The 26,577-nt window shown below is 48.3% G+C and overlaps 1 protein-coding gene across 11 annotated transcripts in view; it reads right to left on the reverse strand.

The window, feature by feature from the left end:
* Positions 1-26,577, reverse strand: part of AK8 (adenylate kinase 8) — a 114,010-nt gene that overhangs the window by 26,717 nt on the left and 60,716 nt on the right. For 6 of the 11 annotated variants that reach the window (XM_081067559.1, XM_081067565.1, XM_081067567.1 and 3 more), the window contains 2 exons: positions 16,205-16,346; positions 9,485-9,559 (listed from right to left, as the gene is read on the reverse strand). In XM_081067559.1, the coding sequence (XP_080923685.1) occupies positions 9,485-9,559; positions 16,205-16,346 (217 nt within the window). The remainder of the gene's footprint in view (positions 1-9,484; positions 9,560-16,204; positions 16,347-26,577) is intronic. The other 5 variants (XM_081067563.1, XM_081067561.1, XM_081067569.1 and 2 more) reach the window with 1 other exon arrangement.

Below are 26,577 nucleotides of genomic sequence, written 5' to 3' on the forward strand. Positions count from 1 at the left end.
AAGTCAAGAACCATGTAACTTCACTTATATGTGGGATATAAAACTGAAAATAACAAAGGAACAGGACAAACACGACTCATATTCACAGACAGCAGGTTAGCGGTTACCGGAGGATATCGGGAGGTGGTGGGAGAGGTAAAAGAGGGTGAAGGGGGTCAAATACTTGGTGATGGAAGGAGAACTGACCCTGGGTCGTGAGCACACAATGGGATATACAGATGATGTATTACAGAATTGTATGCTTGAAACCTATGTAACTTTACTAACCTTTGTCATCCTAATAAATTTAATTGAAAAACAGGGAAAAAAAAGTTTCAAGACGTCAAACATTTCCACGACTTGAGCATGCGCGTGCTGATTCGGCTGAACTGTGCCACAAACCTGGTGGCTGCAGGGCCGTCACTCACACCGCTGGCCAGGTGTTCTCTGCAGTCCTGCAGCATGGTGCCCCTAAGCTTAAACGAAGCCTTGTTCCTTGGGTGTTCCAGCTGTTTCCAAAGGCTACTCCCCCTTCCATCATACACTGCTTGACTCCCACCCGTAGAATTGGATCTCTGGGGCACTTTGGTAGCACCCATCGGAAATAAAAATGCAACTAGAATTCAGCAGCTCTAGGGTTTTAACCTGTAGAGACAATCTTGTGAATAAGTGGAGCCATATGTCCAGGGCACTTACTATAGCACTGTTAGCAAAGTGAAAGAAAGGGAGCAGTCTAAATGCTCTTCTACAGGGACCTGGTTACATTCATTACTGTACAGTTACAGGCTGGAATACCACACGGTCACCAACAAGGTCAAGGGGCAGAGCTCTCGGTGCTCTGTGGCCGCATCGCAAGATACACTGTTAAGAGATAACCTAAGAGCAAGTTACATAAGGATGTATGTCCCATTTAACTCTTTGCAGTTATGTAGTAGGTCTCCACCGACAGAAAATAAACACATATATTTATCTCTCTTTATGGATGAAGAGACATTTTCTAGAAGAATACCCAATAAATTATGAACAGAGGTTGCTAAAAAAACTTAGAAGAAAACTTAGTATTTTGCCCTTTTTTATTAGGAAATATTTTGATATATAAAAATAAGTGATGTAAGATATAATCATTCAAGCCACCAATATTTACTGAGAACCTACTATGTGCCAGGCTTTATTTTAGGAGTTTGAGATATACCCTGTTTCCCCGAAAATAAGACCTAGCTGGACGATCAACTCTAAAGCGTCTTTTGGAACAAAAATTAATATAAGACCTGCTATATTATATTATATTATATTATATATTATCATATCATATCATATCATATCATATCATATCATATCATATTATAGTGTATTATATCTGGTCTTATAGTAAAATAAGACCGGGTCTTATATTAATTTTTGCTCCAAAAGATGCATTAGGACTGATTGTCCAGCTAGGTATTATTTTGGGAAAACACAGTATTGGTGAATAAGAGAGATTCTTTTCCTCGAAGAATTTCTATTCTGGTGGATGCTTTCTAATATATATATCATATACAATTAACCCACCAAAGAAATACATCACATCAATACTGAAACCCTCTGGCTGGTCCTAACCAATCCCATCCCTCTGTCTGTACTCACATTTGAAGAGAACCACCATCAAGAATTTATGGAAATGTGTATGTGTACCTGAACCATACATTGTTTAGTTTTGCTTTTTTGGGGTTATGTTCTTTTACCACTTGCTTTTCCACTTAATATTATTTTTCTGTGATTTTTCCACTTGGACGTGTGTGGCTGTAGTTCAGTCCCTTCCATTGCTGGATGGCACACCACCGTGTGGCTCTGTTGCGACTCACCCAGCATCTTCACGGTTAATGGTCTGTTTTCGTGTTTTGTGATCGCATTCGGTGCTGCCAGGAGCGATCGTATGGGGGACTGTCAGGGAGGGGAAGACTTTACTCTGATGAGTCGATGTATTTAATGGTTACAATGTGTTTAACGGTTACAGGACTATTCGGATTTTCTATTTCTTCTGATGTTAACATTGGTAAGACTTTTTTTCTGAATTCATCCATCTTGTCTGTTTCCAAATTTATTGTCACAAAAGTGTTCATCATATTTTTCTTATCCTTTAAAATTCGGCTCTGTTTATGGATGTGTCCCTATTTTATTCCAAATATTGTTTACCTGTGCATTTTATTTTTTATTGATCAGTCTTGCTAGAGACATGTTAATTTTTTTAATTTTAGCAAAGGACCAACTTTTGACTGTACTGTCATTTTGTTTTCTGCCCCCTTGACTTCTGTTCATTTTATCTCTTTCCTGCCATTCTTTGGGTTTATTATTTTTCTAACCTAAGCCTGAGGCTCAGATCATTGATTTTCAGTTGTTCTTCTTTTGAGATTTATTTTTCACTGACTATTCATGCATTTGTAGTCCTTCAATCTCTGACTCCTTTTAATTAAAAAATAAAAGTAACTTTTTAATTGTGCATACCCGTTAGCTCAGCAGTTTCATATCTATTAATTTTTCCTAAGCAAATGATCAAAACAAATGCATAAAAATGTCTGTGTGTCAGAGATATAGAGGAAAATCTGAGGGTTGCTAGATGGGAGGGGGGTGGGGATGAGGGAGAAGGTGAGGGGATTAGAAAGCACAATCGGTAACCACAAGATTGCAACGGGGATATGAAAGACAGTTTGGGGAATATAATCAATAATGTTGTAAATATAATCAATAATGTTGTAAAGATTTTATAGGGTATCCGATGGACACTTGTCTTATCAGGGAGACCACTTCAGGGATGGTGTAGATGCCTGACCACTGCACTGTACACCTGAAGCTGAAGCTGAATAATAATAATCATATATATACATATATATATATTCCCCCCACACACAGTATGTGGGGTACAAGAAATAGAGTCAGTGGAACTGTAACAGCTATATATGATGTCAGAGTGGTAGTAGATTGGGGGAGGCGGGTTATCACTATTTGAGGGGTATAAATGTCTAACTATTACATTGTTTTGTACACCTGAAACTAACTTAAAAAATAAAAGGTGTGTGTGTGTGTGTCTGTATATGCATATATGCTTGTTGTTACATTGTTTCTAATAGAAAAAACTGGAAACAAATGTCTGCCAACAGAGGGCATTTAAATACACTATAGCACACCTGGACTGTGTCATTGTGTCATTGCCATGTAACAGTTTGCAGTGTGATACTACTATGCAAATATTTCGTGAGTTACAGCTTTATGTAATGATAAAGATACCCACAATATTTCATTAAGTGAAAAAGCAAGTTACATAAGGATGGACACATGATTTTATTTTTGTTAAAAAATTCAATGTTTTAAAATGCATTGGAAAGCAATCTGGGTTTTAGTCCCAGCCACACCACTTGCATGATTCCTTAGTTGGTTCAAATTATCTACTTACTAAACAGGGAGCACAATACAGTCTCTGCTCACGGAGAAGAAAGACGCCAGGAGGAAGGCGCAGTGGCCAGCACTGTGAGGGGAGAAGTGAGGGCCATGGGAGCATGTGGGACGGGCTTCCGGCTGAGTTTCCCAAGGAGACAACATCTAAATACTCCAAATACAACCTCCAGAGGTTAACGAAGGAGCCAAGATGGCAGGATAGTACTGTGCGCAGGGAGCGTAAGGCAGGGCCAGGCCCACCAGCCCCACCCCGCTGAGTGACCTCATCCTCCAGGTGTCTGGCCTCTCTACGCCCCGATGTTTAGGGGGTAAAATAAGAGACCTGAACTGATGATCCCTAAGGATTCTTCAAAGTCTGAAACTCTGCTGACATTCGCCAACTTGAAGGTTGACTCAGTGCTGAATCAAAACCTCTGGGAGAAGCTGGGGGCCTGTAGACAAAGGGAACCCTCTCCACAAACACTCCCCGGGCAGGGCCCCCAGCCTGGTGTGCTCAGTAAATGTGGGTGGAATGAATAGATGAGAGGGGGAATGAATGACAACATGAGAGAAGTAAGTGTTCGAAGAAGTGCATAGCAGAAGGTATTGAGCAAGGTTTTGCCAAGTGCTGGGAAGAAAAATCAGCAGAGCAGGCTCCCATCTCTCATTTCCTACAAATCCAGGCCTTTCTGCCCACTACCACTCCCGCTAGGTAATCGGATCGTTGTTAATTAATAAAGCTGTCAGGTGAATCGTCCTCTCTGGTCATTAGTATCCTTACAGAAAGAGAATCCAGCCATCACCACCCCATCCTACCTATCGGCCTTGCAGCTCAATTAACTTAATGCTATGCAAATGAGAGGCTCTTCCCATCATTAGCGTATAGCCCACGAATGTTAATCGCATAATTGGGCCTTCAGCAGGGTAATTAGACACGATTTCATCCATTAGTCTTACAAGGCTAATTATTGTTGAGAGGAGAGGGGGGACGCTCCCAGAGCTCCACACGAAGAGGGGGATCTGGTTAAAGCAAAAGGGACGGAACATGGCCAGGTACAAGGGCAGTCACAATCCACTGTCTCCCCTCTCTGGAGACAGGCAGGGGAAGAAAAGGGGGACACTGGAAGACCTCAGGCGTGGGGTGGGACTGCGGGGTGGGCAACTGCTCACCTATCCAGGGTGATGGGGTGGAGCAAAAGAACAGGCATCTAAAAGCAAAACAAATAAGACAACAGTCAGCCTGGGGCCAGGAGGCCTGCTTTCAGCCCTGCTCACTGATGGGGCAAGTGGCTTCTCTCTCGGGCCTCAGGTTCTTTCTGCAACTGAGAGGTTGCACTAGATGGCCTCCACAGGCCTTGTGGCTTTGACTTTCAAGGACTGGAATCTGGGAATGAAAAAGGAAAGCTCAGAGCCTTGATAGTGTGCGGGTGGGGAGGGGGCCGATGGAAACCCTGCCGAGGAGTGGGAGGGGGTGCTGGGAGAAGCTGGGCTCTGTGACACGTGCCCTGTGGGCAGGCATGGGGGTCAGTTGAGAGGCCTGTTAGGATGCTGTATTCGTTAGCTCGGGTTGCCATAACAAAATGCCGCGGAGCCTGTCATGGGCTGAATGTGTTCTCCAAAATCCACACGTTGAAGTCCTAACCCCAGGACCTCAGAATGTGAATGTATGTGGAGATAGAGCCTTTAAAGAGGTGACTAAATTAAAACGAGCCCCGTTGGGTGGGCCCTGATCCAATCTGAATGGTGTGTTATAAGAAGAGGGAATTTAGATGCATAGAGAGACACCAGGGGTGTGCGTGCACAGAGAAAAGACCACGCGAAGAGGCAGCAGCTGCAAGCCAGGGAGAGGCCTCAGAAGAAACCAACCCTGCTGACACCTTCATCTTGGGCTTCCAGACTCCAAAACTGTGAGGAAATAATTTTGAGTTGTTTAAGTCCCTCAGCTGGTGGGACTTCGTTATGGCAGCCCGAGCAGACTAACACAGATGCCGAGTAGGCCTCTCAATCTTAAACTGAGCTGGCGGTCCCCCTTCGTCCAGACCTGCTCCGTGTACCTCCTCCCTGATTGGTAGATGGCCAGTCCATTCTTCCCGATATGCCAGCAGAAACTAGAGTTCTTCTTTCTCACATGCCCGGCATCCAATCTGATCGCATTTCAACTGTGTCTGTTCTACCTTCAAAATACAGTCCGAGCCTGACAGCTTTGTGCCACCTACACGGACACTACCATGGGCCAGGGACAGCATCCCTCACCTGGATTATTGCCAATGGCCTCCCTGCTTCTGCCCTGTCCACCTGCCTGCAGTCCACTTTCCACCTAGCAGCCTGAGTAATCCTCTTCAAACATAAATTAGATCCCATCACTCATCTATTGAAACACCTACAGTGGCTTCCACCTGACTCAGAGGAAAAGCCTGTGTCCTCCTGGGCCTGGGGGCCCATTTGCCTCTGACCTTGCCTCCCACTCTCTCCCTGCTCCATTGACAACAGCTTCCATGATGCCCTTAAACTGGCCGAGCCCATTGCCACCCACCTCTGGGCCTTTGCACTTGCTGTTCCCAGGCCTAGAATGCTCTTCACCAGATCTTCTCAGCATGTGTCCCCTCTGCACAAATGTCCTCTTATCAGAAAGGCCTTCCCTAACCACTTCCTACACAACGCACCACCCCAACACTCCCTTCCCACTGCCCATCTTCCCTATTCCCTATAGAACTAACATACTAGGTATCTGTTGGTTGTTTATAACCTTTCTCACCCCAGCTGGAACATAAGCCGTGTTATGGCAAGTGTTTTAGGCTTTGTTTCCTTTTGTGTCCCCAGAACGTAAGCACAGGAAGATACTGAGGCGCAGGGAGAATAAAAGCTGCCCAGCCTCACACACCCTGTAAGGGGCAAAGCCAGGATTCCACAGCCTCTTGCTTCACCACTGTCCTATTAAGCCGCTTCCTATCACGAGAACAATGCAGAAGGTCCCGTGAAGATGCAGAGCCAGGAGAAGCATCAGGGAAGGCTTCCTGGAGGAGGTGGTGTTCCAGGCCTGGTAGGTCTTCTCTCAACACGTGCCACACTTTCCTAGGATTTAGAACCCACACTTCATGAGACCAAGGGCCAGGAGAGAAAGGAGGGATAATACTGGAGCCCCAGATGGAGTCTGCCCAGGACTCATATGCGGGGCGTGGTCTGACCCGCCTGCCGGGGTTGGGGGAGGGGCCTGACATCTGCAGAAACCTCAGGGCCTGCAAAGAGGCACTGCCCAGAGCTTTACAATCTCAGAAAAAGTAAAGCTGAACTTCTATTTGTGGAAGACTTTTTTTTTTTAAAGTTTTTTTTTTTTTTAATTAAAAAAATGTCCGTGATATTTAGGAAGGAGAGCTTCCAGCTTTTAGACATCTGGCACCTGAATCTGGCAGAGGCCCAGGCTTTTAAAGCACAATGCCAGGTTCAACAGTTCAGCACTTTATTTATGCCTCTAAGGAAGAGGGAAAATTGAACTACACTCGGATGTGTCGCAAAGTCTCCTACAGGGAAAGAAAAACAAACACGATTTCTCCAAGTCATCTTGCCACCTCTGTCCTCTTGCCTTTCTCACGGAAACGAATTTAAGTCAGCGGTCGAGTGTCGCGCCTGCCCAAAATGGGGGCGTCTCCATCAGAGCTGGACTCAAATGCCAGCTACCCTGGGCTCTGCTCTGTTAAAGGTCACCTGTCAGTCTCCCGTTATCCTGTCCGCTGTCTTATTCACCACCGGCTTCGGCACTGTAACTGGTCAATAAAACCTCTTGGACCCCTAGTGAGAGCTTAGAGTCCGAAGGGGGAAAGGAAGTTGAGATGTGGTTGGCCAGTGAAGGTGGGGAAAGGGAGGGTCAGGCATGAAGGGAAAAGTTCTGACTGCAAAGGTTATCAGACGCTAAACTAGGAAATCGAGAGAAGCTGGCAGTTTCTCCCAAAATCACATTTACCCGGAAGGTGTGCTAAGAGGAGGGGATGGCGCATGGAGCCTGGAAATCTTTACTAGACGGTTCGAGATGGCAGGAAGTTCAACAGCCCTGCAGGCAGGACTGGATGCTCTCAGAAAATTCTTCAGGAAAACATTTTAAATGGTTAATAAATAAACTGAGTTTCAACAAACCACAACGGGACTGTTAGCGTCGGTCCTGAACTATAATAACAAAACTTCTCACCACGAAAATACCACACAAATCCCTTGTTGTACTTATGTATGCCCTGTTTCTTCCTAAAGACTGAACTCGCAGATCCTCACACACAGACCACGTCTCACTCGCTCCCTTGAGGTTTCTGGCCACCCGCACACTGTGCAATGTGTGTTCGGGGTCCTCAGCTGTCCCCCTCAGCTGCCTGTTTGGGACAGTGGAGCTCAGCCTGTGGTGGCCGAGACTTGCTCACTCTGGGAATTCACTGTCCTTTTATACGCAATAGATCCTTGAGGCTGCAGGCAAAGAGTGCAGAGATAATGCACATTTTTGATGTCGTGGCTTCAAAAGTAATTGCTCTTGTGCGCTCAGAGAAAGACAGCAAATGGAGCAACAGACGGCCACAAACTAAGTTTTAACCCAGGAAAAAAGCAGCGCCGACCTTCCACATTTGCTCAGAATCATCCTCACCAGACTTTTTTCTTGCACAAACATTGGAAATAGGTGGTAAAATGTCAACAGTCCCCAAGCAGGAAAAGAACGGGAGAACATCCTTTTTCCACTTCAGCTCTTATTTACTGAAAGATTAAAATGCCACAGCTCCAGGGGCTGTGGGCTGATGGCCCCGTTACCAACACCACTGGCCCCAACCTCAGCCAGGTGACCCCACCATCGCCTCTGGGAACCATACCACACCTCGGCTCCACCCTCCCAAGAGCCTGCCAAATTCCCATCACTAGCTAGGATTTCTTTGTGCTACAAAGAAGCACCACTCGTGTTCTCAGAGCCAGGTCAGTCACGGTGTGCTGTCACAGGGTGTCCGTGGCTAGAAGTGTGGTGGAAACTGAGCCGGTGCTGAAGGCATGGCTAATAAATCTCGGTTCCTCTTCTCACATACTTTGCTAAGCCCACATCCCTCGTGGGGCTCCCACACTCTGTCCGGGGACAGTCCCTACCCCCGGAAGCCCCCAAATTATTTAAATTAGTCAACCCACAGAGAGCTTGCAAAACCTAGCTAAGCCCCCACCCTTGCCTTCCACAGCTCAGCTGCTATAACCTGTCCCCAGGTTGCACCCCCCACGTGGCCTAGCCTGCCAGCCGCCTCTCACTTGGAATTGTAAGTAACAAAGAGCCCTGCCTTTCACTTCTCTGAGTGTCACTGTGTTGTGTCCCATCATCAAAAGAATCCTCAAATCTTATAAAACAACAGGAACAGGAGATGAAAATTTCACATCTTTTCAAGACTGACTTCACGGCTCCTGGACAACCTGCCCGGCTACTCTGGCATGAAGATGTTCCTGTTTGTCTGGCTCTGACGCTTCTCCGACAAGAGGGTGATTTTGTCTTTGTCCATTTGCAGAATCAGTCTTCTGCCCCACGTGTCACCAGGTGACAAGGAACTACCCACCCTCCTCTGACCAGATGGAAGAGATCTGCCTGGCGCAGGCGAGGGGCCAGCCTGGGCCACAAAACCTTGCAACTGGTATTTTGGCAAGAAAGTGGTTTGATCTGACCTTTCAGAAGCTCTGATCTCCACGGACAGGCAGGGAGTCCCCAGTCTACTAGGCATAAACTAGGTTCCCACATATGGAGCCCCTGGTGACCCCAAGCTCCGTGACGAGGGCTTCCCTGGGTCATCTCAGCTAATCCTCCCACCTGATGTCCTCGATGTGACTGTCCCTGGCCTTCAGTTGAGCACATGGAGGCACAGAGAGCTTAGTTACCTGTTGCTGGAAACAGTCTTTGATTTTTAACCTGTTGACCTCATCTTGGTTGTAGGGAGCATTTTCCCATTCCAATTCACAAGTCCTGCATGTACACATTTCCCCAGCAGACACACACATGAATCCAGCAAAGGGTGAGGGAGGAAGGGAGGGGTTGTGACCCCATTTGACGGTTAAGAAAACTGAGGCTTAGAAAGGTAAGTTGAGCCCTCAGACCACTTACCCAGGGAGCAGCACAGAACTATCTGGAAACCTTGGGGGCGGGAAGGACAGGTGCAAGAGAGACGGCTGCCAAATGCTGAAAGAAAGAGAAGACCCAGGAGAGACAAGGCGTGGGGCTGCCCCTGCTCCCATCCCAGCATATGCCACTCTTTCTTTTTCACCCTTAATCCCAGACATGTTGTTGAGACAATGGCTGCTTCCTCCAAAGTTCATTTTGAAGCTAAAGCCCTAAACCCACATATACATCTGCCTAGAGGTGCCCAGAGTGATTTTGGGGTCCTGTGCAGAAAGCCTCCCAGTAACTCCATCATTAGGAAGGGTTCTTGCGGCTCACCAGTCTTCGAGAAAGATCTTTCTTTCAAAAACAAAAGCCTCCTGGGGAGCACACAGTTGATGATATGTATTCCGGCCCATGTCTGGTAAACCGTCAGATGACAGCAGCAAGGCAGGGTCACGCGGGTTCTATTAGCTCAATTAATGAGGAGTAAGATAAGGCTAACAGCCTGCTCGTCCGGCAGCTCGGCACCGAGCTGGAGTAATGGAGTTATTAACCTCAGTCAGCCACTGGATTCTGCTGCTGATTCCAAGTCCATTTCCTAGTTGAGGCCTCCATTAATGGGCTGTTTATTATCCCTAATCCACACCAGGCTCAGCTGCAGAAATATGAGCGCTTCCAGGAAGGACCAAGTGATAACACAAAAGAGAGGGCACGAGAGAGAGGGAAGACACCCTCTCTGCTTTACATTTTAATTTCTCCTTGGTCCTGCTGCTGGCTCCTAAGAGATGACAGCATCCTTCTCAGTTTGGGACATGTGGGAGATGGCAAAGCCATGACCCAAGGGTTTCATTGTGCTGTCCCCGAGAACAGTGTCATAAGGAACTAAACAGAACAAGCCTTGAAATCAAATTAGAGAGCTCTGGCATAGAAACTATATGCCAGCTCAGTTGTTACTAGCATGATTTACCTTAATCTTCCATTGTTTACATGTACGACAGTTGAAACCAAGAAATCAAACCAGCACTAGGCAGAATCATTTACCAACGTCGTTAAATGCCCTGATGGCAGCTTTCCCATTTGCCTGGTTTCAAGCGCTCCTTCTGGACAAACGGGCGATTTTGTCTTCATCTATTTCATAGACATTCTCCTACGCTACGTGCTGCCAGGTACATAAGACACCACCTTCCCCAACTCTAAACCCGGGAGTTTTTCTTAGATAGGTATTAGGATGGTGCAAAAGTAATTGCAGTTTTAGCAATTATTTTTAACCTTTTAAACTGCAATTACTTTTGCACCAACCTAATAAGAAAAGCACACAGATTGCTATTAGAGAAAAAATATTTTTAAAGAGCAGTAAGTTACTTGTACCAGCCCATAATGGCTAGACCATTTTAGCCTCCTTTTATGCAACAGGAATTCAGAATCACATGCGTGTCAATCGTAATAAATGTTTTCACACCTCTTAACGTGTAGACAAATGGGCAACGTATCGGAGGGATGTGAGTGTGTAATTTACTGCGAGAGAACAGGAGAGAAGACAAACCCCATCCCACATTTTGAATGAGAGTCCGCCCTACCTGGGGGCGCTGTGTGCATTGGGGGAGAGGGGTCACACGCAGAACGAGCTGAGAGCATCCCACTGTGTCCAGACAGCACTTGACAACTATAAGTCGCACCCACATATATTTCATTTACTTCCCCCAGCAGTAGTGCTGTTAGGTTAAGAGTAGAGGTTATTGTCCCATCTGACAGATAAGGAAACAGATAAAATGTAGCTTTTTCAAGCCAGCTGGGAGGGAGCAGGGCTAAATGTTAAGGGCATTGCGGAAAAGGTACAAAGGAACAATGCAAAGAGATGGGTTCAGGGCTGGTTTCTTCCATTAGCCCCGCAGCAAGGGACCCAAATTCTCCCAGCCCAGGTGCCTTTTACTGAGCAAACTTACTTTATGGGGCTGTGGAACGGATTAAATGAGGTGTAATTAGGAACATAATTGGCACTCAGCATCACGGCTCTTGTCAGAATGATGATGGTGATGATGATGGCGATGGAAGATGAGGGGCAGGAGGGACAAGAAGAAGAGTGCCTGAGGGCTTCACCTAGGAGCAAGGCAGGACTGGGGCAGAGCACAGTCAGAGAAGAAGATGAGAAAGGTATTCCTGTCGGCACCAGAAGCAGCCTGGACAGACCATTCTGGACCAGCCTCGAGTGTAGATGGCCCAGGCGGGACCACCAGGGCTGTGCCCTAGGAAATCTCAAACGCTTCCAGACCCACAGATGTGGAGGAGCAGGGCTACCCTAGGGCTGGGATTCCCATCCCCTTCAGGCATGGTACCCATGTTTGCCAGGCAAGGTCCTTTCCTTGGCTCTGCTCTCTGGCTCCCTGGAGGGAAAGGGCCGTGTGTTTAGCGAAAGCTAACAACACACCCAGCACCAATGGTGAGCCACGTGCAGTGAGAGACCTGTCACTGCTTTCCCAGGGACAACCAAACGCCCTCGGGGCTCCTGTGGATGTGGGACACAAAACCATCTGGTTTAAGAAATCATCATAAGTAAGAATTCAAAAACCACCACAGTCTCAAAGGAACCTATAGAGGAGTTTCCAATTTGCACAGAATGACCTGGGATACAAACGAGCTCATCTAAAATATCATTCTTGGCTGATTTCTTCAGAATCCCCAAATTGAGTGCAATGGGATAGAGAAAGAGAGAAATAGTACAGAAAACAACACTAATAAAATCCTGCTACCACTCTGCTGACTTCCATTGCTACAGGCTCAGGCAGGGTCCCACCCTGTACCCTCTTTCCCAGGGATTTCTGAGAGACGCAGCGGTGTTGGCTCTGACCCGGGCCTGGGCAGTGGAACGTGCCCAGGGCCTTGTCTGTCAGCCCTGCAGCGGGTGCAGCCAGCGTGGAGGAGGTTCAAGGCCACGGATTGCCCTGCCCCCTCCTTGCAGCACTGAGGGGAAGGAGAATACAAAAAACAAAATAAAACAAAAAAACAGTCTGTCTGATACACTGCAAACCTCCCAACATCAATCAGAATCCTATACTCCCTCTCTATAGTGGGCATTAATTTTAAAAGAAAATACCATGCTCCAAACTTGCAGCATGAAATGAATTATTTTACAGCCAGGCAGAGAGGGCAAATTTCTGGATGTAGCCTTGGATAGTTCTTTCTTACTTTCTTTCTTCTTCTTCCTTTTTATTTTTTTCATTATTATTACATTTTAACAAACTTTATAGCCCATTTTATTTGTTCTCAAATAACTTTTTCTTCTTCTTTTCGACACATCAATTACTTGGTTTGCTTCCCTCTCTGTGTGAAACTGGAAGCAAGAGATTGATATTGCTCAGTGGGATATAATTTAGTTTATGTGCCATGGCTCTATGAGGTACGAGTCGAGAAAAACATTGCATTCGAACTCGATCCATTTATTAGCTCTAAGAAGAGATTTATATTTGACAAGGAGAGAGTAACTTTGTTTTCTGATAAGCCAAAGAGGTCTATTTCTGTGTCCAATACACAGAGTAGCTTACCCTTCCCCAATAATTCTATTTACTAGTGCGAATATATTTTAATAATAAAATTGATATATATGTAAATTTATTTTAATCTCATTTCATCAAACCCGCCTAAAAAAAGAGCCTTTGGAGATTGTTTTCATATCTGAATTATAGATTTCTATATCGTATTCCCAGATTGATTTGTAGGCTATAATTCTGTCAAGATTTCTTCCTGGTGTCAAAACCAGCAATGCCACAGCTACCATGCTTATAATTGGCACCACGACTGAACCGGAATCACAGCCCTCATTCAGCCCAGTGCCAGCCAGGTAGGTTCATTTTAGGATGTTTCTCTCTTCCTTAGCCTGGTTTAAACTTGAAGGTTTATGGATAAAAATCACTTCCTGAATTAATCATTAAAATGTTTCATTGAAAACAAAGCTGGAGGAAATGGAATAGTCAGAGATGAGGAAGGAGGAGGGAAAATATACCCTCAGTGATGCGAGAGAAATACAAAAGGGTGATGAAACAGCAGCATACGATTAACTCCACATTGTAAACAAACATCTTTTTTCGCCCTGCTTGTCCTCTGCCCGAGGGTCAAATAAATTAAATTGGCATTATTTACTAAGTCCTTAGAAACTGATTTTTTACTCCGTGGTGAATAGAGAAGTATTCGCTTGCAAGCCTGCCCTAAATCAAAGAGGTTCTTCACTATTCCTCTCTGTATGCTTTTGAATAAACACTGTGGTCTTCCCCTGTTGGGCTTGTGGTCCTGGCACCGTGCAGTTGGGCAATAAATAAAACAGGCAGTTTTTCCCCCAGGGTTCGGCAGAAATGAGCACTAGATTCCTGCCCCGACCGCGTCCATGACCCCAGCCTTTTAAGTGACTGGTTTGCATTTTCCCTACACCTTTCATCTTCAGGTGGATGGTAAGTTCACACAGAAGCTAACTGTAGACACCAGGAAGCGGGGGGTGGAAACAGCCTCATGGCACGGCAGTCCTGGGAAATTCCCGGCAACGTGGGGAGCAGACAGGAGAGTCAGGATGCCTGCTGGGCCCTGCAGCCCTAGAACTCAGCAGACCTTGCAGTCTTCCAGAAGGAAGCTCTCCACCCCCAACTCTAGGCAGGTAAGTAAGACAGAGTTTTAGAGAGTCCAACAGTGGAGGGCAGACTAATGCCACCCCCCCGATGCCCACCTCCTAATCCCAGAACCTGTGAGTATGTCACTTGACATGGCGAAAGGGGCTTTGCAGATGAGGTTACAGGAAGGACGCTGGTAGGGTTAGATTATCTGGGTGGGCCCAGTCTGACTACCTGGGTCCTTCAAATCTGAGACCTGTTCCGCTCTGGTCAAAGGGGTGTGTGACCACGCCGGGGTCAGTGTGCTGGAGCATGGCCAACTTTGCAGGTGGAGGAAGGGGCCCTGAGCCAAGGACGGTGGGTAGCCTCTAGAAGCTGGAAGAGGCAAGGAGATGGAGTCGTCCCAGAGCTTCCAGAGAGGAAGGCAGCCCTGCTGACACACTGATTTTAGCCTTATAGAACTGTAAGGCAATAAACTGCGTTCTTAAGCCACCAAGTTTGTGCTAATTCATTACAGAAGCCGTACGGTACTAATATACCGCCTATTCGAAGACAAATGATTTGCAAACAACATCTGCATTAGCCAAAAAGCATCCTAAAAGTAAAAGGGAGAGAGAATGAATATCCTTTGGAAGAAGAATTACTTATGTTAGGAAACAGAAGGCTAGTTTAGATAAAGCCTTATCAATGTGTTCAAAATAATTTAGAGAGAACACACTCTAGAAGAAATCAAAGAAAAGGTGACGAGACGACGTAAAGGAGATGAAAGAACGCCGACCAAGTTAAGGGGAAAAACGAAGGGAAACATAAAACACCACTATAAAAACGAAAACATAAATGAGAAGCAACAGGAAATAAATATGATACAAAATAAAGTTATCATGAAGGACAGATTTGAGAAAATACAGAAAAGGAAAGGATAAAATCCACTAGAAAAAAAGGTTTAATTATGGAAAACAGATGATGAATATCCAACACACACATAATCAGTTTTCCTGAGTGAGAACACCAAGCAGATGAACCAAAAAGTGTTAATATATGTACTAGAAGAAAATTCTCCGGAAATAATGTAAATGGAAAAGATTCATAATGTTCCAGAGAAAAGTAATAAGGAAAGCCAAGACTGAGACATGGCCTGCTGAATGTAAATAAACAGAGAGAGAGAGAGAGACAGACAGAGAGAGAGAGAGAGAGAGAGAGAGACAGAGAGAGAGATGCCCTAGGAGCATCCAGACAGAGAAAGCACATTGTCTATAATGGGGAAAACCTCCAACAGTATTGCAACTCCGAGGTGTCAGAGGACAGTATAGAAACAACCTAGGAAACTGCAGGGGGAGGAATGTGTCCAAAGAATTCTTTACTTTGCATGATGTTTACAAAGAAAGATAACAGAAAGACATTCTCAAATATGCAAGACATTAGGAAGTTTAGCACGCATGACCTTGACCTTGCTGAAAACGACCTCCAACACGCTTCCCTAACCAAGTGCATAGGACGCCCCGTGTCTAGTCAGCGCCTCAGCTTCCCCAGGCCCACAGCCTCCATCAGCGCACCCCTGAAAAGCTTTCCTTTTCTGCTCAAATGCTCTCCTGCTTCTCTGCCTGCCTGAGTCTGTGCCAAACGGAGCGACGCTGGCCAACTCCCTTGTCAGAGAAAGTTCTGACTTCATAGCCTTTGCTTGTTTTTATTTGGGTGGTCTTTGTTTATTTCCACAATAGCCACAATTGTGCTGTGCCCTCAAGTTCAAGGTAGTAGAGGCAGGACAGCATATCCAACCATATTCAACATTGTTTTGAACAAATGGCGAACCACTTGGGGAAATAGAGTTAGACTCGTACTGCATACCCAGGTCACAATAAACATCAGAGGCATCAAAGATTTAAATGTGAAAAACAAAACTGTCAAAATAGTAGAAGAAAACATCCGTTGCTTTGCACAATAATCCCATGAGGACGGGAAGACTGTTTGGTATGTTATGATTTGCTCCAGGAGGGAGTTCAGGTCCAGCAAGGTGACAAAGCCAAATTCGAACCTAAGTCTGGCTCCAAGTTCACAGGACACCAGCGAAGGCTCCTATAAACTGGATGCTGCCCGATGGATCTTGTCAGTTGAGCCCCAGGGAACAGCTCACCTGTTGGGCGTGTAGGCCCTGCCGGTCAGCATGCGTGCCTGGTCCACGTCTCGCGGGAAGCCGTGCAGCACCCATCCTCTCTGAACGCAGTCGAGCTGGCTCAGGCGCTGGCAGAGCAGCTTCTTGACGACGCCATCAGGAACTGCAGACAGAGGAGGACAGTGGTGGTACTGCCGCCCTGGGCACTTCTCCTAACCCGACCAGAAGGGAGGGAGGATCTGTGGCCCATGGGCTTCCTTGCTTTACGTGACTGTGAATTAAACTGGTGAAGGGTCGGGTTTAGGTGGACAAGACCCTTTCCTGGGCCCCTCCACAGGAAGAATGTGGCTGCTTGAGATAGGTCCAGGGTGACCTTGACCTTCACCTTCCCTGACCTGCATAAGATGACCGGGCCCATCGGCAGCAGGGTAGTTCCCAGCCGTCCAGTAACACGTGGGCCGTTTCCCCCCACGGATCCAGTCTTTGCAGCAAAGGATGTCCCTCCCCAGCTCCTGCGGAGGGTGTCATGCTCCTCAGATGGGACGGCACTGGGGTCCCCTGCTCTTGGCTAATTTGCGATCCACAAGCAACCCCGCCCCCTCCTTCCTCCCATCCTTCCCGCTCTGTTGGATAGAATCAAGCCCCCAAGGAGCTCAGCTCCAGTTATAACCGGAGACTAAAATAAAGTCTTATGGAGAATGAGCTACTGAGAAGTCTCTTGTTTACATTACAATTGACATTTTCCTGAAATTCATCTCTCTCTCCTCAGATTCATTAACTGCCCTATGTTGCTGATGTACTGCGTTCTAGCAATTTGCACTGCATTTCCTGCACTTTGCACTCATTTTTCCAGAAATACTTGGTAAATATTACCACTATTTGCTGTGAATGTGGGCCCTGTGATGAGCTGGTCTCCCAGGGCTGCGATGATGGAGCATTTGACGGCTTCTCTGGAGACGCCTGGTTCCTCTCCCACCTGCATGCTTGGATCAGGCAAGTGGCCCTAATGCGCATATCTGAAACCTCCCCAAAGCCCCCAGGCTGACGGTCAGGTGAACACAGGGTGGAGAGGAACAGAAAAATCACTAACATTGGCTTTCCCCATGGCCACCGACATGCCGGGTATTCCCTTGTCGCCAAAGAATCATAAAACCTTATTCTAAGTCATCTGCCTTTCTCTGAATTTGTTCTTTCTCATATCTTTCAGCCTTTCTTCCCCAGCCCCCAGGAGAGAACAGAAAAGGGGTTTCATTCACTCGAATGAGAACTGCTGGCTATCTAACATGAATGAGCAGTAAGTAAGCCCATCTCTTGGGCGCTTAAGCCTGCCATGGCTCCCCAGTGCTCTAAGGAAAAGAGCTGTCCCCTCCCCATGGCCAACAGGGCTCGCTCCTAAGTGACTCTGCAGGTCTCTGAAGGTCTCCCCCTGGACCGCACCCCCTGCACCCAGAACGTCCTTCCCTCACGCCCGCCTGGGGCCGGGCTTCGCACTCAGCCTTCGGGCCCCAGAGAATGTCTGCTCCAAGGACGGCCCCGACATGTGTTGCTTTGCTGTCATGGCAACCTTGTTATTACCTCTTTGGCTAATTTCCCATGTAATGTCTGCCTCTTACAAAGGATGTCCTCGTTCCATGAGGGCAAAGGACCACGTCCATGTTATCTTTCCATGGTGAACACAGTGCCCGGCACGTAGCAGGTGTGGAATAAATACACAGGAGGTTTCCGTTTTCATAAGCTTCATTTCAACTAACCTAATATGTTAGAACCAGCTTGACCAGACTCGTCTGCCCCGGTGGTAGAGAGGAGAGAACCCGGGCGGAGGGCACAAACATGTAAGCCCTGCCCATACAGGCCGATGGAACTCCAGTTGGTCACGCAACCTCTCTGAGTCTCATCTCCCAAAAGAGAATGACAGGACCAGTCACTACGGGGTGGACACTACATACGATTCCAGGCAGGTGGGAACCACTCAACGAGGGTGACTGGTGCTTTTCAGTGCAGGACATGCACAGTGGGAAACAAGAGCTCACGAATATTTTCCTGTTTCCCCCACGGTTATGGCGTTCTGAGCACAGACTGCTGGTCCCTGGGATAAAGGACAGTCACTTCAAACACGCCTCGACCCCTAAAGACAGAGTGTCCCCTGTCCTGTTTCCATTCCAGGGGTTGTTCACCTGATGAGCTCCCCTCCTCTCCCGGGAGCAGTTTCTAACCTGGGCGGACGCTGGGAGGAGGGAGCCCACCATGGCCACTGCCCTCTAAGCTCCAAGGGTTACAATTTCGGGGCTTCTCTCCCGTGCTACCTCCCACAGGGTACACTGGCTCTCCCCACATCACCTTGTGAGGAAATGGGGTGTGGAAAGCCCACCCTGAGATTACTGTATGAATAAATAATGGGTCTGTCCTTGAAAAACACACCAAAAAACCACAACAAAAGAAAAAAATGAGAAAAATAAATAAATACTGAGTCTGTCCCCTGATCCACAAATCTTGTGTTTTCTGTCAAGATAAATAAATGTACATTTAAAACAACGTAGGTTAGAATCTGCCATAGAGCTCCTCATTGCAGGTCTCCCCCGCAATATTTACAGATATTTTCACCTAACACAGCTCATCCAGAAACAGGCCTTTCCCAGGAATTGCTCAGTGGGTGGTTATTGCGCTGTGCTGGATGCAGGATACACAGGAAGTGAGATGCCCAGGACCCCCCCCCCCCCAATAAGTCTGTTCTAGGCGGGGCGGCTGGCGAGCATGGATAAGGAACCGCTTCCAGGAGGCGCAAATACTACAAAGAAAACAAACCGATGACAGGAGGCTGCTGGCTTGACCGGGTCACGGCCGGCCTTTCCCCTCGGGCTGAGGTCTGGATAGTGAGTCGCGCTAGCAGAGAGGACAGCAAGGGCAAAGGGCCCGGGGCTGGGATGGTCTTGATGTGTTCAAGGGACAGACAAGGGGCCCGTGTGGCTGGAGCCAGTGGGGTCTGGGGACGTGGGGGTGGAGAGCCCAGCCAAGCCTTCAGGAAGGAAGGAGATTGGGCCCACATGAGGCCATCTTGGGAATGGTCATACATTGGCCCTCAATGCCTATTTATTCAATGAACACATGGGAGTTAATCTCAGGACCCGCATTGGAGAAACCGAGGCCTCAAAAGGCTGTGGCTTAAGTGACCAGTCCAAGCCAGTGTCTCTCTCGACAGGAAAGAAATCTGACTCAAAGGAGGAATGGAAGACCAGATAGAAACACAAAGAGACTTTTGGGGTTTTTTTTGGGAGGGGGATTGCCTGTTAAGTTGGCAAAGATTTCTAGAGGCAATTTCCCAATTTGCATCAGAAGCTAAAATGTACCCACCAATCCTGTTTTTCAGAATTGACACCTAAGATAAAAGCATGGATGGCACAAGATGTTCATTTTAGTGCTGTTTATAGTGGTGACAACCGGGAACAGCCTCAAGTGTCACCAGTGGAGGGCAGGTTAAGCAAAGGGTGGGACCTCTGTGCAACTTAACAAATCATCCGTATTTATGTTAACTTGAAACGAGGTCTATGACAGAATGTCAAATGGGAAAAGGCAGTAAATGAATTGTATAATATAGTCTAATTTACACACACACACACACACACACACATACACACACGAGAGAAAAGTGAGTGGGCCCCACTGATGCCCCCAAAATTAGAGCCAATCGGTAATGGAGCTCAGGGTCCTGGAGTCCAGACAGACACGGCAACACCAGTCAGTAGCATCCCGGCCCCAAGGGCACAGGGACGTAGGAAGTGCTGAGGGCTTGGGGAGGGGAGGGGCCGGAGAGGAGGGGGCGGGGGGAGGTCATGTTCCCAGAAGACTGGGGTAGAAGGTAAAAACTCACACTGATTTGGACTTGGAGCCAAAACCAAACGAGCCCCTCTGTTTGGGAGTGAAGAAAACATGGCTGCCAAAGGAGCACTAGTCAATTGAGAGCCAATAATTATCAGTGCAGTTAATGCCTGTGTTCCCACACTCACCTCAGCCCCCAAAGCAGGGACCCCCATAAAGTCAGGCCCATTGCTATATGCCAGCACCTGGCATTAGGCCGGCACAGAATAGGCACTTAATAAACTTTCTGAATAAGTGAATGAATGAATAGTACCATTTCCCAAAACCAGAAGGTTCTTTGGGTCCTTAAGTGCCTGTGTGCAGAAAACTGAAACACAGTTGTCCCAGACACCAAATCAGCTCCCATGTGATAAAAAAAAAACCACGGGAGGTCCTTCCCTGGGTGACCCCTTTCATCTACACCACAACGTACCCCTGAATTAATAGACATCAAGAGGATACATGTTGATGCCTGGGATTTGTTTAAAAATAATCCTGTTGGGAGGAGGCTTGCGCTGGGGGGGGGGGGAACCTGAAGGTTCACAACTCCATTCTCTCTACTTTGTATATATGCTTAAAACCTTCCATTTAAAAAGTTTCTTTAAGCAGGAAACTGTTTATATACCTGAAGGAGGTTGAAAGGCCACTGTGCGAAGCCATTCCAAAGGGACAAAGGATGAAATCTCCTCAGAAGGTCAGCCATACTTGCACCAGTAAGTGGCTCTTACTTTGGGGGCACCTGGGTGTTGGGTGGAGTCTTTGTCCTCTTGTGACTCCACCCACTCCCAGGAAGCCCTGCCCAGAAGCCTGGCATCACGGCTGTTTGCCCAGAACTGTCCTGCTGGGGTCATGCTGGGAAAGCTGCACAGGCTCTCCCCTGAGGCCGTTCACCTCTCTGCCCCTCACTGTTGAGTGTCAGTCACTCACCATTCACAGGGCCTGGGAGGGGCTGCAGGGCTGCAAAGTAGGAGGCTCAGTGGTCCCCCTCCCAGCACAAAAGACTCTGTGTGCCTAATGCGAGGGGTCCCCTCTGTGTTCCCCATCGGGGTTGAGATGAACGGGACTGGGGAACCGCCCGTGAAGCCTCCAAGGCCACTGACCTTGCCAGTTAGATTCCCTTCCGAGCCCGGGAGTGGGTCCAGGGCTGAAGGGCGAAGCCCGAGTCTCCCGCAGGTTTTCCGCTCTGCGCCCTGGTTGTGCTGCTGGCCTTCTTTCCTGCAGGCTACTGACTCATCGCCCAGCCCCACGTGATCTGAGCAGCCTGTTCAGCCAAACGCCCCTTCTTCGGAGCAGCTCCGGCTGGCCTGCCGAGTTCTGCTGAAGTTTAAAGCCTCCCTGACAGTGCTGTCCATTTACCCTTTATCCTCCGCTCAGATAGAGATTTTCAGTGAGGTCTAAAGTCTTTTTCCATCGAGCCAGGTGCCTCAGGCTTGATTCCTGGGCTTGACAGTTAACATCTTAGCCTGCACACAGGCGACTGCCGAGGGCTACCTCTCCTAAATGTCCTGTCAACCCTAAATTTAGCAAAGTGCAAGATGAGAACATCCTATTATTTCATGAGGCCACACCACATGGTTTTGGGTCCTTTTTTTCCCTCTAGATCTTCCATAAAAGAGGGCAGTCCTCACATTGACCTCGAGGTTATTAAAATCTCAATCCATTCATTTCCTGCTGCTGGGTGTGCTTGGCACAGGGGTTGATGGGAGCCAGGTCACAGAGGAGAGGTGCCCGGGTCCCACAGCGATCCCACCAGGCCCCCACCTCACCCAGGGCACCTGGCCCACCCTCTGGACTTACAGCACAGATCCCCGTTTAAAGGACCAGGGCCCAGGGCAAGATCTCTCTTGCAGTACAGGACAAAGTCAGCGTGAGCCAGGCCACCCTGCGGTGCCAGGATGGGCCTGCTCTTCCCAGACGCAGGTCTGATTTCATCCTGTCTTGTCCAGCTCAGAGGGCTGATCTGTGGGAGCTGGGCGGGAGAGCCCTGACAGAGCAGCGAGGCCAGCTTCGGATTTTCCAGTGGAAGCGGAGCCCAGGGGCAGAAGGGACTCGCTCCAGGCCCTGCTCCGAGCCCTTCCTGCTCACCAAGCTGTGGCCTGCTGCCCACACCTGCGTTCCTACATTCAGCCCACCAGTTAGAGCCCCTGACCTGGGCTCAGCTGGGGAGGGGGGGCAGGCAAGAGGGGCACTAGGCTTCTGGAGTTGGTCCAAAGCCCAGAAGCGGAGCAAAGGAAACAGCTCCCTCAGCCGGTGCTTAAAGGTAAAAAAGACGCAAGGTTGATTGACAGACTCCGAACAAACCATTTACCTTCCTACCACCCCAGGGCAAATGAGAAGAAGCTGAGCACCTAACCACACACCCCTGCACACTCTCTCCACACACACCCCTACATACACCCAATACACAGGCACCCACGTAGACACACGTGCACACACTCACACCCGTGCATTCACCTACAACACCCCTACACTACAAAGACGCATTACACACCACTACACACACATCTGCCTACACACACACTCCTACACCTCCGCTTTCCTCTGCACACATGCACCTGAATACCTACAAACACACCCACACACACTACACCACACACACAATACACACACTCTATACCCCACACCCATCTACATACCATGTTTCCCCCAAAATAAGACCGAGCCAGACCATCAGCTCTAATACATCTTTTGGAGCAAAATTAATATAAGACCTGGTCTTATGTAGTATAATATAATAAAAGACCAGGTCTTGTATTAATTATATTATGTAAGACCAGGTATTATATTACATTATATTATACTGGGCATTATATTATATAAGACTTGTTATTATATTAAAATAAGACCGGGTCTTATATTAATTTTTCCTCCAAAAGATACATTAGAGCTGATGGTCTAGCTAGGTCTTATTTTCAGGGAAACATGGTATCACACACACACACACACACACACACACACACACACACACACACACACACCCTGGGACTGCCCCTGTAACTTCTTTCCTTCTTCAAGTCCCCCTTGAAATCAAGGTCAGTGTGACATTTGGCCACCTGTCAGGTTCATGAAGACTCAGAATTGGCTTCTCTCCCCCCTTCCCAACCTCCCAACACAGCTCTGGGTCCTGACCACTCCTGAAGGGGGACCAGTGGGAGAGCCTGAGAAAAGAACAGGACTGGGGAGGAGGAAGAGGGGTTGCTTCTGTTTCATTTTCATCTCATGCTTGAAAGAAACGGGGCTCCCAGCCCTACCCCCCCCCCCACATCTATTACCCAGAATGCTGGGGCCTTAGTCCAGGTAACAAGTTGGGCCGTTTGGGGGTCCCAACTTACTGTCACTGTAATTCGATGAAAGCTAAACTCCTACCATTTCTGGAAGATTGTCACCCCCCCACACACCCCGGATGACTCCTGGCAGCTGAGCCTGCAAGCCGTGCTCGCTGAGGTAACCAGAAATCACCAGTGTCTTACAAGGACCTGCAGCACCCACAGGGCCAGGACCTGGGCCTTGTGCCCTTAGTGATGCTGTTTGTTTATTATTTACTGCCACCTGCTGGTACATCATGGATACTGCGCCCTAAATGAGCACTTGAAATGATAAACGTTTCTAAACCCTCTGAGATAATGAGGAGAAAGGGGATTCTTCTCATGGGCCGCGCCCTGCAGTTCTTCAGGGGGAGCAAGCCCTGGATCTGGCCTGCCTCCTTGGTAACCTCTAGTCACTTGCCCCTGACAGGCCTCCGTCTCAGCGGGCCTGGGTTTCCCAGGCACAAGATGGAACAGATGTCTTCTAAGATTTCTTTAGGTTCCAAAAACCTGTATTCTAACATCTCTATTGCTTAACAATAGCATTTAAAACTGCTTGGCAGACAATGGTGCCTGGAAATAACAATTTTTTGGATATTGGATTTTTTTTCTAGTCTTGAAAAGTACATTATCCCTGGGGCTCTTCCCAATTAGGAGCATATTCTGAGCTACTCATCCCCGGGGAGCGGCCAACCCTCTTCCTATCACTTCCTGTCTCTCCCCTCTCTGCCACGTGTACTCGGGCAAAGAGTGAAGGTAAGACTGAGTGGCCCACATACGACTGACACGTCGCAGCTGCACGGCAAGCCCCCCAATGGTGGACACTTCTGTTTGTCTCTCTAATGAAGGTTTAGGTAGGAAAGAAAAAAACATTTAAAACTAGACATTTTTCCATAAAATAAGTGGTACCTCACTTAGCAAATAAGGCTTTTAATAAAAATGCTCAGTACCCACACTCTGTATAACGATTTGATAATTATTCTTTTCTTAAAACACATTTTTTCCGTCTTGCAGGGGACTATGAAAGTGTGTGGGAAAAGGAGAAGAGGTCAGCCAGTCTGTGCGTGTGGACTGGATGGTTTCAAAGTGCAAGGGATTACCTTGGACTGGACTCTGAAGCTCCAAGAGTTTAAGGAACATGATTTCCCGCCACTTGAATGAATTTGGGGCTCAGAACGAGTTACTTCCCCCACATCTCAAAGGCAGCGAGAATGCCGCTGCCCATGTGATCTGTGAGAAGAAAATCCACAACCGCCGGGAAGCTGGGGAGCAAGCATGAGCCCGGCTTCCTGGGATGGAAGACACGATGGTGCATTCATTTAACAAGCATGTGAGCTAAGTGCTTACTGAAAGCCAGGCTCCGTTCTACGCACTTATTTGTTCTAATACAAGCATTAATTCATGTAGTCTTCCTAACAACCCCATTTTGCAGATTAGGAAACTGAGGCACAGAGGGGAAGTAACTTGCCCAAGCCACACACTAATAGGCAGTGGGGCCCAGATGTAAAGCCAGGCGACCTGGCTCCAGGGCCACTTGCCCAGTCTCTGCTCACTCCCTGCCTTTCAGGTGAAGGAGTGGCGTGAACTCTGCCCCTGGCAGTTCCAAGCATCTCATTCCAGGCACCAGGCATGGAAATGAAGACTCCATCTTGGACACAGGAGCTCCCGCACAGGCAACAGGGAGAAGAAGCAAGGACCCAAGCTGCCACCAGAACTGAGAAACAGAGTTGGACCCAGGTGAACTAGCCCAGTTGTCCCCTGCCATTGGCTCCACGCCGAGTTAGGCCCAAGGCAGGCTGGAGAGGAAGGGCCATGCCCTTCTTGAGATCCTGACCCATGGAATCAGGAGCATAAGACAGTCGTCATTTTATGCCACTAGATTGCAGGGCAGGTGCGATAGGTGACTGGAGCACTGCAGGTGTGGGGAAATGGCCCTTTGCCACTTCCCACTTACCAAGGGGACCCGGCACCCAAAGCAGGTAGCAGTCACAGAACTAGAATAAAATATTTTAAAAATCCATGTGTGAAGCATGTAAGCACTGCTACTACTATCACTTCTGCTACGATTACGACGACGACAGCTACTGGTACCGTGAAGGACATTAGTGAGTATCCACCCATTGGCCTGGCACGTGCCGTGCACTGTGCTAAACGTTTTATAGACACAGTTTCAGCCCATACACGTCACACACCAATAGCTTTGATGGGAAAGTCTGAGAGGCCGGGCGGCTGGCCCACGGTCACACGTCTAGGAGGAAGGTGGCAGAGTCTGAACTGGCGCTTTAAGCGCAGACCTACAGCTGCTCCCTTGACTGTCCAGGAGTCAGCACTGCAGGTCTCCTCTCCAGAAACCCGCTGCCTGCTGCCTGCTATCACCTGTTCTCGCCTTTGTTCCCCCGTGACCTTGAAGGGGGTCTCACCTATACAGAATACAGGCAGGGGAGGGCAGCTTCCGGGCCCAGATGCTATAGGGCAGGCCTGCCTGGTATCCCCACACCATGCTGTGTGCTCACTCATTCATCCACAAACATGAGCTGAGCTCCTGCTTTGGCCCTGGGGACTGGGAAGTAGACAGTCGGCCAGGCAGACTGAGCCTGAGGTGCGGGGGACGTGGGGGGGGGCGTGGACACTGAGGTAGGGCGGTGTCCCAGAGGAGGTCCAGTTCACCTCCCTGGAACCCAACCATGACCAAAAGTGGGCGGTGAGATCAGAGTTCTAGAGGTCAAGATCACAGGTGGGATAAATCAGACTTGTGCATTCGAGATCTAAGAAGAAAGGAGTCTCCCTGCTGGCCTTCCATGACCCCTGGATGCCACAGGACGGTGGCGGGGGGGGGGGATGGGAACAGATGGAAACAGGCACTTAATACTCTATACTATTCCCACACCTCTCCGCTTCCCAGTTCCCTCTGCCCCAGCCCTGCCCATCCCCCCCTCTGCCCTATGCCCACTGTCACCCCCCACTGTCCCCTTCTCACTCAGAGCAGTGTGGACATGAGAGTCTGCCCCATGCCCACTGTCGCCGCCCACTGTCCCCTTCTCAGAGTGGTGTGGACCGGTGAGAGCTGCCAGGCGTGGGCCCCACACTTCCCCCCTCATCCATCACAGCTGTGCATGTTCCCTATGGAGAAGCCTCAGTGCCACCTTCTAGCTGACAAAGCCCAGCCAGTCTCATGTCCCTGATCTGTTTCAGGGTCACGGCGACTGTCCGAGGTATAGGGGCTGCAGAACGTCACCA

The sequence above is a fragment of the Rhinolophus hipposideros genome (genome assembly GCF_964194185.1).
Source record: "Rhinolophus hipposideros genome assembly, chromosome: 11".
Taxonomy (NCBI): Eukaryota; Metazoa; Chordata; class Mammalia; order Chiroptera; family Rhinolophidae; genus Rhinolophus; species Rhinolophus hipposideros.